General features: G+C 42.6%; 1 protein-coding gene across 3 annotated transcripts in view; it reads right to left on the bottom strand.

Moving 5' to 3' along the window:
• Positions 1–19,563, bottom strand: part of LOC140206163 (protein Smaug homolog 1-like) — a 127,118-nt gene that overhangs the window by 24,184 nt on the left and 83,371 nt on the right. For all 3 annotated transcript variants that reach the window (XM_072274409.1, XM_072274410.1, XM_072274411.1), the window contains exons 5-7: positions 13,517–13,626; positions 10,428–10,514; positions 3,128–3,437 (exon numbers count right to left, since the gene is read on the bottom strand). In XM_072274409.1, the coding sequence (XP_072130510.1) occupies positions 3,128–3,437; positions 10,428–10,514; positions 13,517–13,626 (507 nt within the window). The remainder of the gene's footprint in view (positions 1–3,127; positions 3,438–10,427; positions 10,515–13,516; positions 13,627–19,563) is intronic.

Genomic DNA, 19,563 nt, shown 5'->3' with positions numbered 1-19,563 from the left:
CCCTGATTAAGTCTGAAACATTAACTCTCTCCTTAGGTAATGGCTGATCTATTCTGCAATTTTAGTGTGACACTATTACAGTTCGGGGCATCGGAGTTCAATTCCAATGCCTTCTGAACTGTGGAATGCATGGATTTCCTCCCACAGTCCAAAGGCATATTATTTTGGTTAAATGGTCATTGTAAACTGTCCGGAGATTAGGTTAAGAGTTAAATTGGAGTTGTTAGGGGTCGTGGATGGCGTGGCTCGAAGGGCCTATTCTGCACTGTATCTCTAAATAAATAAACTGCCTTTGACCTATACTTGACCTAGGCAAAGGAATTTAAGAAACAAGGAAGGCTACATCCATCGTTAAGGATCCCCATCACCCAGGACGTGCCCTCTTCTCATTGTTTCCAACAGGGGAGATGGTACAGGAATCTGAAGGTACACACTCAACGATTCAGGAACAGCTTCTTCCCCTCCATTATTAGATTTTTGAATGGACAAGAAACCCATGAACACTACCTCATTTTTTTAATAGTGAAACCCTGCTATAACGCGATTGTTTGGGTCCATAAAATGTCATCGCGAAAAAATCAGGGTTGTTCTTACTGTAGAGATGATCCTCTGATCTAAGGGCTGGATTTTGGATGTAGTGTTCTTGGGGAGGTAAGAAACTCGGATCTTTCTGTCACGGCTTACTAGGTTGGCAGCTGGCAGATGCACGGAACAGTTGTCAAACAAAAGGAGAGCTTTGGGTTCTAGCTTTTGCTTAGCAAGTGAGCGCAGATGGCAGGGACAAAAGTTTTGTGAAACCAATCCTCAAAAGATGACACTTGTCATCCAAGCATTGCTGCTGTGCATGTACTCAAACGGTAACTTCATATTGACATGGTGGAAACAGCGGGGTGAGCGAGATTTGCCAATCATGAGCGGTTCTAACTTGTGTTCCAATCTTGTTTACACAAAACAACAACATCATGTGACCTTTGTGTTGTTTGAACCCCTCACGTCGGTGGGTGTCATCTTTGCTAGCCAGTGTACGGTCTGGGATCATCTTGTAGCAAAGGCCTGTTTTGTCACAGTTGTACACTTGTTCTTCCACGTAGTCACCTTCTTCTAAGCGAGTTTTTAGTTCAGCCGAGTATTCGCTTGCGGCATCACTGTCGGCTGAGCAAATTTCTCCTGACACTAACACTTGAGAAATCCCGTGACGGCGTTTAAACCGGTCTAGCCATCCATTGCTAGCTTTGAACTGTGAGGTTTCTCCATTGATCTGCTTGTCAAACTTCTTGGCTTGAGCTTTGAGAATAGGACCGGAAATTGGAAGGCCTTCTGAGTGAGCTTGAACAAACCACTCGTACAGGGAGTCATCGAGGCTGACATCTTTGGCTGCCTTCAGGCATATAGCTTTTAGTCCTGCTTCTTCTTCAACTTTGCAAAGCGACGCACGTAACTTTTCTTCGTGAGATTTCCAGCCACGAAGTGTTGATTCTGGTATCCCCAGGTTTCGTGCAACTTGAGTTTGACTTTTAGCCTTGATCGCGTCAAGTGCGTGAAGCTTATCTTTCACAGAAAAAGATTTTCTTTTTCTAGCAGTTTGTTCCATTTTGAGCAAAAAAAAGGTCCAATGACTCACACCAAAATGCTGGTGGAACGCAACAGGCCAGGCAGCATCTGGTCAAGACCCTTCATCAGGACTAACGGAAAAAAGAGATAGTGAGAGATTTGAAAGTGGGAGGGAGAGGGAGGGACCCAAAATGATAGAAGAAGACAAGAGGGGAAGGGATGAAGCCAAGAGCTGGGAAGTTGATTGGCAAAAGCGATACAAGGCTGGGGAAGGGGGAGTATGGACTGACATGGACATGGAGTCCAATGACTCATCGTGTTATATTCACATTCAAAATCTGAGAGTCATCGAAAAGTACTGCACAGAATTAGGCCCATTTGGTCTGTGCCAAATCACTCAATCTGCCTACTTCCCCTGGAACTGCACTGGGCCCATCACCCTCCATACCCTTAACATCTACATACCTATCCAAACTTCTCTTAAACGTTGAAATTGGGATAACATTCACCACTTGTGCTGGCAACTTTTCTACCCTCTCATGACCCTCCAAATGAAGTTTCCTCTCATACTTCCCTTAAACTTTTAACCTTTCACCCTTAATTAATGAACTCTGGTTGAAGTTCCACCCAACCTCAGTGGAAAAAGCCTGCTTGGCATTACCCTATCTATACCCCTCATAATTTTGTATACCTCCATCAAATCTCCTATCTTCTACATTCCAAGGAATAAAGTCCTAACCTTTTGAGGGCCAATGAGTTAAATAGCCCAAGTGCAAGCTTTAATTGCAAATGGAAATATTAATTGATCTGTGAACACCGTAACAAATTGCAAAAACTATTGGTTTCTCAGCACCAATATGGGAGAAAGGCTCCTTTTATTCCCCCTCTTTGCCTCCTACCAATCACCCAATGCTCTATCCATCTTACTATCTCTCCTGTAATACCATGGGCTCTTGGTAAGCAGCCTCCTGTGTGGTACCTTCTTAAAGGCCTCTGAAAATTCATGTGTTTCCAAGTGCCCAAAACCACATCCTTAACAATTGACTCCAACATCCTCCCAACCACTGAGATTGGGCTAACTGCTCTATGATTTTATTTCTTCTGCCCCTCTCCCTTCTTGAAGAGTGGAGTGTCATTTGCAATTTTGCAAGTCCTCTGAAAGCATGCCAGAATCCACTGATCTCTAGTTTGACTATGAGATGACCATGACTGTTTCTCTCCTCCCTTCTCTTGACTCCTCTTTGATTGTTTTCCACTCTTTTAACACTTAGGTTCACACTTCACTCTTGACTTCTGAAGAACCTATAGGTCACAAAAGCAACAGGATTCAATGGTACCAAGGAGCAAGGGAGGGACCAAATAAGTTTAGTGCCTCATTCTTAACTTCCAAAGATCACAAAAGCATCAGGATCCAACAGCACCAAGATACGAGAAACCAAAGTACCAATGCCAAGAAACAGCCTCAAAACTCTCAATTGCTACATTTATATTTGTGTTCCCTGATGCTTTTGGAAACTCAGGAGCAATAGTAATCATACCTAACTTTCCTCACTCTAAAGGAAAGTTAGGAACTAACCTTTCCCCATGACTCTGGTGAATTGTCCAGGAATGTCACCTTCTGATATGGGGGCTGTGGCGGACTCTCCGTCACATGTTGAGACGCTCTGGGATTGAAAGCTGACAGATGTCGACTCCTTCTCGGCAGCTGCCTTCGTTGCCCGGCTGTCCGTTCCCAGACCAGCCGCGCTGTTGGAAGAGTTGCTGGAATCTGTGTCATGCCCCTCTTTGAGGGTCATTTGAGGTGGGGTGTAGGCTTTGATAGGAGTTATAATTATTTGTTGTAGCTCCTGAAGGGCATTTCGCAGGTTTCCTCCTTCGAGAATATCCTGTTAAGAATTAACAATACAACCAATTGTCCATTAATTTCCATACACGATGCACTGTATTTATTTTCTGTTTTATAACATGTAGGATGGTAGAAGGTTATTTTTGTAATTGGAAAACTGTGACAAGAGATGCACTATAGGGATCAGTGCCATGTCTCTGTTATAGAACATGGAACAGTACAGGGGAGGAACAGGTCCTTCGGCCAACAACGTTGTGCCAAACTAGTTAAAAAGCAAATCAAACACTAATCCCTCCTACCACACCAACGTCTCTTAAAAGCCTCTAATGTATTTGCCTCTACCATCATATCAGGCATCCACCAGTCTGAGTAATAAAAGAGGGTGCTGTCCAAGTTGCATGCCATCTTGGACAATGTCTCCCATCCACTACATAATGTACTGGTTGGGCACAGGAGTACATTCAACCACAGACTCATTCCACCGAGATGCAACACAGAGCATCATAGGAAGTCATTCCTGCCTGTGGCCATCAAACTTTACATCTTCTCCCTTAGAGGGTCAGACACTCTGAGCCAAAAGGCTGGTCCTGGACTTATTTCCTGGCATAATTTACATATTACTATTTAATTATTTATGGTTTTATTACTAATTAATTATTTATGGTGCAAGTGTAACGAAAACCAATTTCCCCCGGGATCGATAAAGTAAGACTATGACTAAAACTTACCTCTCACATCCCCTTTGAATCTACCCCCTCTCACCTTCAATGCATGCCCTCTGGTATTAGACATTTCAACCCTGGGAAACAGATACTCTCTGTTCTCTACCTATGCCTCTCATAATCTTACAAACCTTTATCAGACCTCCCCTCAGCCTCTGCCACTCCAATGAAAACAATTTAAGTTTGTCTGACTTCTCATGATAGCACACGTCCTCTAAACCAGGCAGCATCCTGATGAACCTCTTTCGCATCTTCTCCAAAGCCTCAACATCCTTCCTACAGTGGGGCAACCAGACCTGTATGCAATACTCCAGATGCGGCCTAACCAGAATTCTTCTAAGTTGCAACATAACCTCTTGAGTTTTAAACTCAATACCTTGTATATAAAAGCAAGCATTTCATAACAACACACACAAAAATGCTGGAGGAACTCAGCAGGCCAGGCAGCACCTATGGAAAAGAGTACAGTCGATGTTTCAGGCCGAGACCCTTCCTCACAACTGGAGAACAAAAAGGGTGAGGAATCAGAGTTAGAAGGTGGGAGGGACAGAGGAAGAAACACAAGGTGATAGGTGAAACTGAGAAGGGGGTGAAGTAAAGAGCTGGGAAATTGATTGGTGAAAGAGATAAAGGGCTGTAGAAGAGGGAAATATAATAGGGGAGGCATACGACAGCAGAGTGGATCAGAGTCATTGCTTCACAGTGTCAGAGACTCAGATTTGCCTGCCATGAATTCAGGCAATTACCGTCAGTGTATGGATTTCGTCCCACATTCCAAAGATGAACAGATTGGTAAGTTGATTGACCACTTGAATTGCCCCTGGTGTGTAGGTGGCAGAATCTGAGGATGAGGATAGGATGAGTGAGCTAGGGCTTTTCTCTTTGGAGTGAAGGAGAGTGAGAAATGACTTGATACAAGATAAGAGGCAGAGACTGAGTTGACAACCAGTGACTTTTTCCCCAGGGCAGAAATGGCTAATACAAGGGGGCAAAACTCTAAGGTGATTGAATGAAAGTATGAGGAGGATCTTGTAAGTTTTTTTTTTCCATTTTTACTCAGAGTGGTAGGTGCATGAAACACCCTGTCAGGGGTGGTGGTAGAGGCAGATATATTATGGGCATTTAATGCAGACAAGCATGATAGACAAAGGAGTATCCATTGATGTTGAGTACTTGGACTTTCAGAAGTCCTTTGACAAGGTGCCACATAAGGCTGCTTAACAAGCTGCAAGCCCATGGTATTACAGGAAAGATTCTAGCATGGATAAAGTAGTGGCTGATTGGCAGGAGGAAAAGTGTGGGAATAAAGGGAGCCTTTTCTGGTTGGCTGCTGGCGACTAGTGTTGTTCCACAGGGGTCTGTGTTGGGACCGATTCTTTTAATGTTGTATGTCAGTGATTTGGATGATGGAATTGATAGCATCGTTGGAAAGTTTGCAGACGATATGAAGATAGATGGAGGGACAGGAAGTTGAGGAAGTACAGAGGCTACAGAAGAACTTGGACAGATTAGGAGAATGGGCAAAGAAATGGCAGATAGATTACGGTGTTAAGAAATGTACAGTCATGCACTTTGGCAGAAGGAATGAAAGGATTGACTATTTTCTAAGTGGAGAGAAAATACAAAAAACTCAGGTGCAAAGGGACTTGAGTCCTTGTGCAGGATTCCCTAAACGTTAATTTGCAAGTTGAATCTGTGGTGAGGAAGGCAAAGTGCATTCATTTTAAGAGGACAAGAATATAAAAGGAAGGATATAATGTTGAGGCTTTATAAAGCCCCAGTGAGGCCTCACTTGGAGTATTAGAAGCAGTTTTGAAACCCTCATCTTAGAAACGATGTGCTGAAACTGGACAGGGATCAAAGGAGGTTCACAAAAATGATTCCAGGGTTGAGTGCCTTGTCATATGAAGAGTGTTTGATGATTCTGGGCTTCTACTCACTAGAATTCAGAGGAATATGTGGTGACCTTACTGAAATCTATCAAGTGGTGAAAGGCCTTGATGTGGAGAGGATGTTGGGAATCCCATAGTGGGAATGTCTATGACCAGAGGACACAACCTCAGAACAGAGGCGTGTCCTTTTAGAATGGAGATAAGGAGGAATTTCTTTAGCCAGAGTGTGTGTGTGTGTGTGTGTGTGTGTGTGTGTGTGTGTGTGTATATATGTGTGTGTGTATATATAGCAGAGGTTGACAGATTCTTGATTGGTCAGGGCATAAAGAGATACAGGGAGAAGACAGGAGATTGGGGTTGAGGGGAAAATTGGATCAGCAATGATGAAATAGCAGAGCAGACTTGATGGGCTAAATGGTCTAATTCTACTCCTATATCTTATGGTCTTATTTAAGATAGAAAAATATGGTTGTGTAAGATGGAAGGGTTAGATTGATCTTAGAGTAGGTTAAAAGGTCAACACAACATTGTGAGCCAAAGCGCTTGTTCTGTGCTGAGGTAGGAGTTCCCAACTTGGGGTCCACAGACCCCTTCCTTAATTGTGTTGGACCATGGCATAAAAAAGGTTAGGAACCCGTGATATTAGTGCAGACTCGTGGACTGAAGGACCTATTTATTTTTACGAGGTAATTAGGCTCTGGAACTCATCACCTGAAGATACGAATCCCACTTACTGTGGGGAGGTCAAATTCTCGGATTTTAAAAAAATTGTAAAGAGTCTCTGGTATCTCTGAGAACTTGAATCACCAAGATGATGAAGGCTGCAAACCAAGTGCTAGTAAATACAATTAGTATCAATGGTTACTTGGTCAATGTGGACATGGTTGGCCAAGTTAATGGTTGGTTAGTGGATCATATCGTGAGACTATAACAGGTGGTATCTAGAAATGAGGGGATGGTCATTTTATTGAGGTTGTCCCCTCAGCAGGAATTAAGAGTAGCAAATCACAAATAGCTGTAAGATAATAAGGACTAGAGGGGTGGAGATACAGTACATCTTTACTAAAGGAGGTGCAAGGCAGACAATCTCTGAAGAGTATTTATAATGGCTGGGGTCACCCGTCCTGTAAAGATACTGCCCAGAAGGCGGCAATGGCAAATCACCTCTGCAGAAAAATTTGCCAAAAACTATTAGTGTCCATGGAAAGACCACAATCATTTACGTCACATGACACAGTACATAATGATGATGAATAGTAGGAAATATTGACTGGGACTGCCATAGGGCTAAGGGCTTGGCGGGGGTGTTAAAGCCATCCAGAAGGTGTTCCAATAGCACCAATGACCTTTTGCACAAGAAGGGAGAACACTCAGTCTGTTACTGGGCAATGAGGCAGGCCAAGTGACTGAGGTATCAGTGGGGAAAGCACTTTGGGAGCATTGACCATAATTCTATTAATATTAACACAGTTGTGGAAAGCCCACTGACATACTGCATCCTATAACCAATTAATTGTGGATCCAGTTTGGCAGCTTGTGGTGGATCCTAAGGGCTGTGACAATCAGGGTTAGTTTCTGATGAATGACACCCTATCACAAGCTTTACTGGTCCAGCCCTGATGAAGGGTCTTAGCCTGGAACATTGATGTTTATTCATCTCCGTAGATGCTGTCCGACCTGCTGGGTTCTTCCAGCATTTTGTGTGTGCAGTTGTGGAAAAAGACAGGACTAGTCCACAAGTAAGGGGGCAAGGCTAATTTTGATGGATTAGACAGAAACCCACAAAAGGGCATCCGACAAGTCAGAGATGAGTTGAGGGTCAACACGTTCCTGTTAAGAGTTCCTGGCAAAATTTGGGAACTCTTGTTGATGTGGGACATTGAAGCTTGGGTCAGGAAAAAGGAATGTCAGGTAAAGGATCAAGCAAATCCTTTGAGTATAAGGGACATAGAAGTGGATTTAAGAGGGGAAGTAGGAGGAAGGGGATTTAAAAAAAAAGAGGATGAGATAACTTTGTCAGACCAGGTAAAAGGGAAACCAAGAGATTCTATAAATATAAAGAGCATACAGATAACATGGACACAAACAGATCCTTAAGAATGTGGTCATCTTTGTGGAGTCCCAAAAGATGGGTGAGGTCTTAAATAAATATTTCTCGTCTATCGTTACTGTGGAGAAGGTCATGGAAGCTCAGGAATTCAGGGAAGAGAATAGTGATATCTTGAAACATATTTACGTTACAAAAAAAGGTTGGTGGATAAATCTCAGGGCGAGCCAACTGCATCCTAGAACATTGTGGGAAGGCAGAGATATTTTTAAATCACTGTTTGCTACAGGTAGGGTATTGCAAGACTGAAGGATAGCTAATGTGTCTGTATTCAAGATAGACCACAAGAACAAGTTATGGAACTTTAGGCCAATAAGCCCAACATCAGCAGTAGGAAAATTACTGCAGGGGATATTGAAACATACATTCTACCTGCATTTGGAAAGGCAAGGGCTGATGAGGGATAGTCAACCTGGGTTTGTGTGTGGGAAATCGTGAATTGTGAATTTAATTTGAGTTTTTCATGAAGACCAAGAGAATTAGAGGGCAGGGTGGTAGACATTTACACAAACTTCAGCAAGACCTTTGTTAGAAGTTCCAGAGTAGGTTGCTCTGGAAGCTTAGATCACATAGGATCCAGGACAAGTTAGCCAACCAGATACAAAATTGGCTTCATGGCAAGAGTCTCATGGTAATAGAGGAGAATTGCTTTCACATTGGTGGCCTGTGACCGGCAGTGTAATGTAGGGGTCATAATAGGTCTACTACTGTTTGCCAACTATATTGTTTTAGATGAGAATGTAGTTGGCATTGTTGGAAGTGTGGATAACACCAAAATTGGTGATAGAGTGGACAGTGAAGGTCTTCGAAGGTTTCAACAGGATCTGGATCATCTCGGAGAGTGGAGAGAGAAAATTTAATTCAGACCAGTGCACACTATGGCAACTTGGGAAGTAAACCAAGGCAAAATTTACACAGTAAATGGCAGGGCCTGGAAAATGCTGTAGAACAGATCTAGGGGTACAAGTACATACCTTCCCAGAAGCGACAAGGAGTACACAGGGCAGTAAATAAAAAATCTGTTACATTTCCTCTCGTTGGTCAGAACACAGAGTGCAAGAATTGAATGTCATGTTACAGTTGTACAAGATGTTAGTGAAACTGTACATGGGAAGACTGATCAACAGCTACAGGAAACATTTGGTGGAAATTATTGCAGCTAAAGGAGATTCTAGCAGTTATTAAACACAAGGTTCACATACAGCCTGGACTATGGATGATTAAACAATGTGTTCAATAAAGACAGGAAAAGTACTATTGCTTGTGTGTTATTAGTTTAGGCAGATTGTGTTTGTCTATTATCGTGACTTAAATGATGATCAGACCACATTTTATGAGTAACTATTGCAGAAAAACAGATAATTGCTAAGGATTCACAAACTTTTTCTTGCAACTGTATATAAAGTCATCAGGGGCAAACATAACAGAATGGTCACAGTCTTTCTTTCCAGAGTAGAGGCAGCTCAAACTAGGAAAGGAGAAAAATTAAAGGGGATTCGATGGGGCTAATTTCCCCCCATAGAGGGGACAGATATATAGAACCTGCTACAAGAACTGGTAGAAATGGCCACAATTCATCATCATTACGTGCTGTGTTGTATGATGTGTGCGATCATGGTCTATGACCATGATTGCTCGTCAAAATTTTCTACACATGTGATTTGCCATTGCCTTCTTCTGGGCAGTATCTTTGCAAGACAGGTGATCCCAGCCATTAACAATACTCTTCAGAGATTGTCTGCCTGGCATCAGTGGTCACATAACCAGGACTTGTGATATGTACCACCTGCTCATATGACCATCCACCATCTGCTCCCATAGCTCCATGTGACCATGATCAGGGGGGCTAAGCAGGTGCTACTTCTTGCCCAAGGGTGACCCGCAGGCTGGTGGAGGGAAGGAGCACCTTACACTTCCTTTGGTAGAGATGTTTCTCTACCCCACCACCCATAAATTACAAAGACAACATTTAGACAGGTGCATGGATGGAAACAGTTTAAAACAGGGGTTACCAACTATTTTTTAAGCCATGGACCAATATTGTTAAGAAAGGGGTCTGTGGACCCCAGGTTGGGAATCCCTGGTTTAGAAGTATATGGACCAAATGGGATTGGCTAAGACATGGAGAAGCTGGGGCTGTTTCTGCGCTGTATAATTACAAACTGCATAACAGCAGGAGCAATAAGGCCATTGCAATATTCACAACCTGGGCTACCATCTGTTGAGTGGTCTTACGGGCAAGTTAAAAGCCAGTTTTAGATTTTATCTATAGGACCAAGGGAAGGGAAGAAAAAAATTCTTTGACTCACCTTTTCCAATGATTTTAGCACACCTTGTCGCTCACGTAATTTCTGAATGCTCAGAGCTATTTTGTGCCGTGCTCCCTTTGTGACATTCTGCACAAGAACACATTCCGTGAGATGTTGCAGAGATAGGTGACCATGGAGAAAACAAGAATACAAGTTCCCATCCTTATCTATTAGATGAGTGGCTCGAATCCTGACTTCCATTGCTATCTCTAAGGACTCACCATGTTCTCCACATTTCTGCAGATATACCGTGGAGAACATTCTCACTGCATCGTGTCATGTATGGGGGTTGGGGTGGGGGGTGGGGAAGGGCTACTGCAGAGAGTTGTAAACTCAGTCAGCTCCATCATGGGCACCAGCCTCCAGAGTATCCAGGACATCTTCAAGGAGCTGTACCTTACAAAGGCAGCGTTCCTTATTAAGGAATCTCCCCTCACCCAGGACATGCCCTCTTCTCATTTCTGCCATCCGAAAGGAGGTACAGGAGCCTGAAGACACACACTCAGTGATTCAGGAACAGCTTCTTCCCCTCTGCCATCTGATTTCTGAATGGACAATGAATCCATGAACACAGCTCACTACTTCTTTATTTCTATTTTTGCACTACTTACTTAACTATTTATAAAAACATACTTTCTGCAATTTAGTTTTTTCTCCCCCTATTATTATGTATTGCATTGTACTGCTGCCACAAATTTCACAACATATGCCTGTGATATTAAACCTGATTCTGATTCTGTGCTCTGTTGCAGATTCCTCCAACTACTCTAATTTATCAAGGTGCAGGTGAGTAGTGGAATCTTGTGCTCTTGAGGGAGGAAGTTGGTTGGAAGTTGATAGGGATGTGGAGAGAATAGGTCATGGGCAGGGGGGAGGGGGTCTCACAGAGATTCATAGGCTGAAAGCCTTACATCCAAAGGAAATAAGAAGCAAGCCTGGATGGAAGCCAGACATGGGCTCGTGTGTGGCACCTCACCCCAACTCCAGCAGTAACCAGGATCACACAAGAATGGTCACTGAGTTCACTATGGTCCACTGATATATTGGAGAGCTTTAAGCAGCTATAGAACAGTGCCCCATAATGTTATCGTTGGTGGATAAGGGAGAGGGAAATAAAACAGAACAGAATATTGCTCAGGGACACTACACTTCTACTTAAGAGTAAAAAAGAGCATCACCCAAGAACATCTCAAACACTTCCAAATGTCATGTCACGGCTCTGTCTGTCTAAGTAGGCAATGGATGCGCCTGCCTGGGGTGCAGACCTGGGTGATGAATATGGAGATCCTGGGCTGCCCAGACATCAAGATATGGTCCAAAGGAATGCGAAGCAGTACATTTAGCATCAGCTTGGCTGCAGGAGCTGCCGGGAGGTGACTTGATACATCATCCAACCGCCTTAGGGGCTCCACTCCGGATTTGTGTAGGGTTTTCTCCTTAGCCTTCTCTTCTCCCGAAGATACCCACAAGGCAGTGGGATCCGTAACCCTGGATAGGGGCCCATACCGGGTACTGTCAGCCGGAGCCAGCTGAGCCCAGGACTCGTGTAAGGCAGGGTCGTCATGCCCTGTAGTAGTGACATATGGAGCCACTACCCACTACCCACACTTCCAAATGAACGATACAAATAAGGAGTGTTTGATGGTTCTGTGCCTGTACTCATTGATGTTTAGAAGAATGAGGAAGGGGAAATCTCATTGAAAGCTATTGAATCTTGAAAAGCCTAGATAGACAGGATTTGGAGAGGATGTTTCCTATAGTGGGAGAGTCTAGGACCAGAGGCACAGCCTCAGAGTACAAAGATATCCCTTTAGAATGGAGCTCAGGAGGAATTTCTTTAGCTAGGAGGTGGTGAATCTGTAGAATTCATTGCCACAGAAGGTTGTGGCACCCAAGTCATTGGGTATATTTAAAGAGGAGGTCGATAATTTCTGGATTAGTCAGGACTATGGGGAGAAGGCAGGAGATTAGGTTTGCGGGGGAAAATGGAGCTGCTATGTTGGAATGGTGAGCAGACTCAGTAAGCCAAATGGCTTAATTCTGCTGCAATGCCTTATGCTCAAATGCTTACTAATGGAAAATCAGATACATATCTGGATTAACTCAGTATATCCTCCTGGGTTATATGTATGACAAAACTTTAGCAATCTGTCACATGGGGCGCCACAGTAGCGTAGCAGATAGCAGAGCGCTATTATAGCTCAGGGCATTCTGGGGTTTGGAGTTCAATTACGGTGCCGTTCTGGTTGTCCTCCTTGTGAAATACGTGGGTTTTCCCTGGATGCTCTGGTTTTCTCCCACAGTCCAAAGATGTATGGGTTAGGTTAATTGGTCACTGTAAATTGTCCCATGATTAAAGTTATGGTTATTAGGATTCTTTAAGGTGTCACAGTCAGGGGTGGTAATGGGGATAAGCTCCCACTACTTATAAAATGCCCCCAATGGCGTGCACCTCAAATAGCCACTGACAACCAAGTCCAGCTCCTGGTTTTCATGTGTGGCTTAGTTACTAAGCCTGGTGGAACTGTTTTTACTGACAGGAGAAGGGGGCAAAGGTGGGTTACTGATGCCTTAAAAACCTTGCGGCTGTACACACTCATGGGGAAGTCTTTGGGAGTAAACCCTGAGGGAAGAATCTAGAGTTGGAGTCCCTAAGGCAATCCTACATTGAGTTCAACGCTGACTGGCAACTCCTGCGACACTGTTGGTACCAAACTATATTGGTCTCTGGCATTCCTTGGGTTCACTAGATGCATTGGGGAGGGGGAGGGGAGATTGCTATATGGGTAACAGCTTGCTCTCCATATTGTGCTGCTCAGGCTTGCATATCTAGACAGCTAGGACGCAGTATCTACAGACAACCCTGACTGATGAAGGCCTCAGTCAGTCCTTTGGGTCTGTGGGGTTGCTGGGGCCGCATGGCTGGAAGGGCCCACTCTGAGCTGTACCACTAAACAAATAGATACTAAATAAAAATAAAAATGTACATTTACCACACTGCGGCTCATTAAAGTGTGAATAGACAATAGACAATAGACAAATTATTTTGATTACCCAATAAATAAAGGACAGACAATTTATCCACAAACCTGAGATTCCAATTGGTGTTCAGTCAGGTTCATCATCTCTTCATACGTTAGCTGTGAGAAGAGCGACGCATATTTGTGTAGCCGAAGACTTTTCAACCAAGTGGGCACATCTGTGATAAAAATGAGAAACCAAAAAATCTCACTTCAGGAACAGAGGGAAAACTATCATTTGTTGACGGACCTGTTACAATAAATAATTCAATTGTATAATAGCAATTATAGTTATAGAGTAGATACTGAAGTTTAGTTATCCACCTACTAACCAGTCACATCTCAATTTAACTGTCAACACCATTCACTACATTCATAGCTAGAATCCATCCAAATGTGTTCCAACACTATTACAACCCAACTGACCAGAAATTTGAAGACTGATACTCCCAAGAAAGATTTCATAATATATGCCAATAGATTGTACTTACCCACAGGAGGGAAAAGAGAAAAAAAAAACACTCAAACATCTTCCACAGACCTAACACAATTGATTCACAGAATCAACAAACAATGATGTTGCCGAGGCCACTGAATTTCAGCACGGAGGAATAACTGAGTAGGTTGGATGTTATGCTAAAACAATGCAGAACCAGTGTGGACAGCTTCACTCACCACAGCTCTGAACTGATCATTGAACATAACCTATGGACTCAATTTCAAGGACTCTACAAGTCATGTTCTCAGAATTACTTATTTAATATTATTAGGTTCTTTTTATATTTACAGTTTGTCTTCTTTTGCACATTGATTTGTTTGTTCAAAGTTTAAAGTAATTTTTATTATCAAAGTACATAAACCTCACCATATATAACCAAGATAATTTTTTCGTGGGCATATTCAACAAATCTATATATATAACCATAACAGAAACAATGAAAAACTGAACCAACTTGGATGTTTAACCAGAGTGTAGAAGACAACAAGCTGCAAACACGAAAAGAGGAAATAATAATAAAAATAAATAAGCAATAAATATCAAGAACATGAGATGACGTGAGTCCATTGGATGTGGAAACATTTCAATGATGGGACAAGTGAAGTTATCCCCTGTGGTTCAAGAGCCTGATGGTTGAGGGGTAATTAACTGTTCCTGATCCTGGTGGTGGTGTCCAGAGTCCTGGGTGTAGTTTTCCATTGATGCTATTATACTACTTTGATCTACTGTAAATGCCTGAAAGAAAATGAATCTCAGGGTATTATTCGGTAACGTGCAAGTACTTTGATAATAAATTTACTTTGAACTTTGAAGAGAGTTACAGAGAAGTTATGCATCAATAACTTCGGAATCTAGATTTTACAGTTCATTTTAGTAAACACCATCTTGGGTAAATCCAAAGAATGTAGGGATCCCAAACTAATTGAGTTTGTCTAGCTGAAGCAGAAAGCATCTTATGGTACTGGATGCGCTGTGACACACAAGGCTAGAGGTGAAAGGTTAAAGATTGGGATCAGGCTAGATCTTAGATAAGCAAGCACAGTCTGAATGATCATTGTTCATGGACTCAGCAACAAGAGGCTTGACATGGAGCATGCCGTGCAAGTGATGACTATTTAAAGGCAGAAAAAATCAGTGATTACTTCTGCTTTAGTGCAGTTTTCCAGTAAAATCACAGTAACAAAACCAGAAAAATCAACAGACAGTTGAGCCCTTGTCATATCTAGCATAAACAAGTCTGCATAATGTGAAATACCAAGTAGATAACCATCACAAAGTGAAGCTCTGTGAATGCATACATTAAACCTCTTATGACAGATTACTAACAAATTATACATAAGGAGAAAACTAGCAGACATTGGATTATGTATTTCCCCTTTTAGAATAGTTAATGACTACTAGTTGATATTGGTATTGGTTCATTATTGTCACCTGTACCAAGATTGCCTTGCATATTGTTGAGATAGATCAAATCTTATCATACAAGAGTTAGATAACAGTGCGATAGAAGCTGTCCTTGAACTTGGTGGCTTGATATTCAAATTTAACTCTTGCTACAAAAGTGCCTGTCGCAAGTCTCAAAATATGAGGCTGACAAAAATTCAAAGTACTTTCCAAGTATCACACATCAAAGTTGCTAGTGAACGCAGCAGGTCAGGCAGCATCTCTAGGAAGAGGTACAGTCGACGTTTCAGGCCGAGACCCTTCGTCAGGACTAACTCTTCCTTCAGTTAGTCCTGATGAAGGGTTTGGGCCTGAAACGTTGACTGTACCTCTTCCTAGAGATGCTGCCTGACCTGCTGCGTTCACCAGCAACTTTGATGTGTGTTGCTTGAATTTCCAGCATCTGCAGAATTCCTGTTGTTTACTTTCCAAGTATGTATACTTTATACAACCTTGAGATTTGTTTCCTTACAGGGAGCCACAAAACAAAGAAACCAAAATAAGATGGACCTTTGAGTTCACAATCTACCTTGTTCTGACTTGGCACTTTGCTGCTTACCTGCACTGACTTTCTCTGTAGCTATTACACTTTATCCTGCATTGTTATTGTTTTACTTTGTTCTACCTCAATGCCCTGTGTAATGATCTGATCTATCTAACTCCTGGGTGTCAATATCTCTGAGGACCTAACCGAATCAATGTAACTATGAAAAAGGCAAGATGGCAACTATATTTCATTAAGAGTTTGAGAAGATTTGGTTTGTCACAAAACTACTACAGGTGTACCGTGGAGAGCATTAGGGCTGGTTACATCACTGTCTGATATGGGGGGGGGGGGGAGGTGGGGAGGTGGGGAGAAGGAGGCTACTGCGCAGGATTGAAGTAAGCTGCGGAGTGTTGTAAAATTAGTCAGTTCCATCATGGGCACTAGCCTCTGGAGTATCCAGGCCACCTTCAAGGTGTGATGCCTCAAAAAAAAATGTGGCATCCAACAAGCACCCACTCTCTTCTCATTGCTACCATGGAGGAGGAGGAGGAAGGAGGTACAAAAGCCTGAAGACACACACTCAGTGATTCCGGAACAACTTCTTCCCCTCTGCCATTCGATTCTGAATGGACATTGAACCCATGAACACTACCTCACTACCTTAAAAAAAATATATATACATACACACACATAAATACTTACTGTAATTCAGTTTTTTCTATAATTATCATATATTGCATTGTACTGCTGCCACGAAGTTAACGAAGTGATCAATCTTGGTACAGACGACGAAAGTAAACCAATACCAATATCAGACGGAGCAGAAATAATTACCAAATGATTGAACACTGCTGAGCTTAAACTATACTGCATAAACACACACAGAAAAAAAAAACTGGCCATCAACCATACACCAACTGCCACCGGCCAGACAGAGGCAACAACAGAATTCTGTCACCAGTCCAACACCAGCATGGAGAGTAAATGGAAAGTCAAGCAGCACAAAGAAACCTTTAATCAGCTTTTACATTAAATATATGCCTCATGCTTCGCAAAGCAAAATTACCACTGAAGTTTCAGAAGCTTTCTTTTTGTTAAAATATTATTTTGAACTTTCCGGAAAAAATTCTCCACTGACTAAAAGTAATAAAGGTTAAAAATCAACTTTACCTGTTGCACGTACATCGGAATCTACAGTTAAATGCACCGATTGCACTGATGCGCAACATAGCCTATGGATATGCTGGGGGCAGGCCACAAGTGTCACTATGCTTCCGACACTAACAGAGCATCCCTATAATTTACCAACCCTATCCTGTATGTCTCTGGAATGTGGGAGGAAACCAGAGCACTCTGAGGAAATCACATGGTCATGGGGAGAATAAGGACAGAGGTGGGAACTGAACTTGACTGATGGTGCTGTAAAGCATTACACTAGTTGTTATGCTACCATACTGCCCTAGTGCAAACACAGTATGCATTTGGTAGTTTTCATAGAGTATCTGCAACTTAATACTTTAGGAGTGAAGGGGTGGGGGTGAAACTGGAGAATGGAAGTGGAATGGGTTACATTTACAAGACATAGGAGAAAAATTAGACCATTTGGCTCATCAAATCTGCTCTGCTATTTCATCATGGCTGATTCATTTCCTTCTCAGCCCCAATCTCCTGCCTTCTCCCCATATCCCTTGACTAATCAAGAATCTAGCAACCACTGCCTTAGCTACACCCAATGACTTAGCCTTCACAGTGCCCATGGCAACAAATTCCACAGATTCACTACTCTCTGGCTAAAGAAATTCCTCCTCATCTCTATTCTAAAAGGATGTCCCTTTATTCTGAGACTGTGTCCTCTTGTCTTAGATTCCCCCACCAACATCCTCCACACATCCACTCTATCAAGGCCTTTCAGCATTTAATAGATTTCAATGAGATTCCCCCTTTTCTTCTGAATTCCAGTGGATATAGGTCCAGAGCAATCAAATGCTCCTCATATGACAAGCCTTCCAATTCTATAGCTGGGGCCACCTCCACTCAGATTCAATCCATTCAGCAATTGTAAGGAGCGTCACAAAGAAATACCGACACTTTCAATGGAATAATTAGGTTTAGAGTAATCATAACACCTAGTTTAATTCTGATGTAGCATCAGTGGCAATATGGGGGCTTATTTGCCGGTCAAAAGCCGCTTGCACCGTGTCGGTCGCTGATTGGCCTGTTTAAAATTTGCAGCCGCTCTTTCCCATTAGTTGGTTTGTGCTCCATGGTATCGGGCTCAGGTTCTGTGCGCCTCGGGGGGGGGGGGGTATAAGAATAGCACACATGGGAGATTTGGCCTCCCTGTCCTTTTGTCTACAGAGCACTCATTTTCACACAAGGTAGTGATCAGTGCTGAAGAACCATTGGGAAAGGGTGCTCCAAACTTAAAAGGTCTGCTCGCACTTCTAGCTAAGTATCTGTTGAATGCTTAGGTTTGTAGTTTGTGTAACTTGGGGGAAACTGAGATGTTTGGTCTAATTTTTACTGTTTGCAACTAAATGATTAATGTGCTTATTTGTAATCAGTGTCTTCTGTCTCACTCAAACCTGTGAACCTGCTTCCACCTTACATTTTGACACATGCTGACAGGCACCAATTTCATGAACACTAATCCCTAGATCACATTTCAGAGTAACACCACAATAGGAGTTTTTAACGTTATGTCACATGCACAGGTTACCACTTTGGAACTTACCTCAAGGCCTTTACCCACATGCATGGATTCCCATTAATGGGGCCATTGGTTTATCAGCTCAGCCATTTACCTGGGGCAATTCTTAAAGAACTAATTGAGAAAATAGCCCAGGTTCTTGTCATTTATTTGGGACACTATGCTGCTTTACTGGGACAGGGGACTGCTGTCAAACTGCTTCCAATTAGTATCAGTTGTGTGCATTCGTGGCTGTTAGACATTACGGAGTGCACAGTTTTTAAATTGCAACACACATCAAAGTTGCTGGTGAACGCAGCAGGCCAGGCAGCATCTCTAGGAAGAGGTACAGTCGACGTTTCAGGCCGAGACCCTTCGTCAGGACTAACTGAAGGAAGAGTTAGTAAGAGATTTGAAAGTGGGAGGGGGAGGGGGAGACCCAAAATGATAGGAGAAGACAGGAGGGGGAGGGCCAAGAGCTGGACAGGTGATTGGCAAAGGGGATACGAGAGGATCATGGGACAGGAGGTCCGGGGAGAGAGATGGGGGGGGGGGGCCAGAGGATGGGCAAGGGGTATAGTCAGAGGGACAGAGGGAGAAAAAGGAGAGTGAGAGAAAGAATGTGTGTATAAAAATAAATAACGGATGGGGTACGAGGGGGAAGTGGGGCATTAGCAGAAGTTAGAGAAGTCAACGTTCATGCCACCAGCTTTTGTTATGTTGTCCATTTGGGCTAATGAATGCCGATTTAAAAAAGCAATCATTTCTGATCATATTGTTTTTTTTAAACTTTATGCAGGAAGGCAATGAAAGTAATTCATTATCTGCACTGTTTCTGTTCATTTTTAGTCAATCGAAAAAACACTGGATAAATTCCTCCATCGAGAACTATTACAGTTTTATAGAACTGCAGCATTATTGGTAATATTCTAATTTGTTCTACATTTCATTTAAATGCATAATTAGTTACACTGCAAAACGGTAGTTTATCTTTTTTT

Source organism: Mobula birostris, chromosome 12 (genome assembly GCF_030028105.1).
Source record: "Mobula birostris isolate sMobBir1 chromosome 12, sMobBir1.hap1, whole genome shotgun sequence".
Taxonomy (NCBI): domain Eukaryota; kingdom Metazoa; phylum Chordata; class Chondrichthyes; order Myliobatiformes; family Myliobatidae; genus Mobula; species Mobula birostris.
Note: the sequence above shows the minus strand (reverse complement) of the source record. Positions and strands in the feature narration are given on the sequence as shown.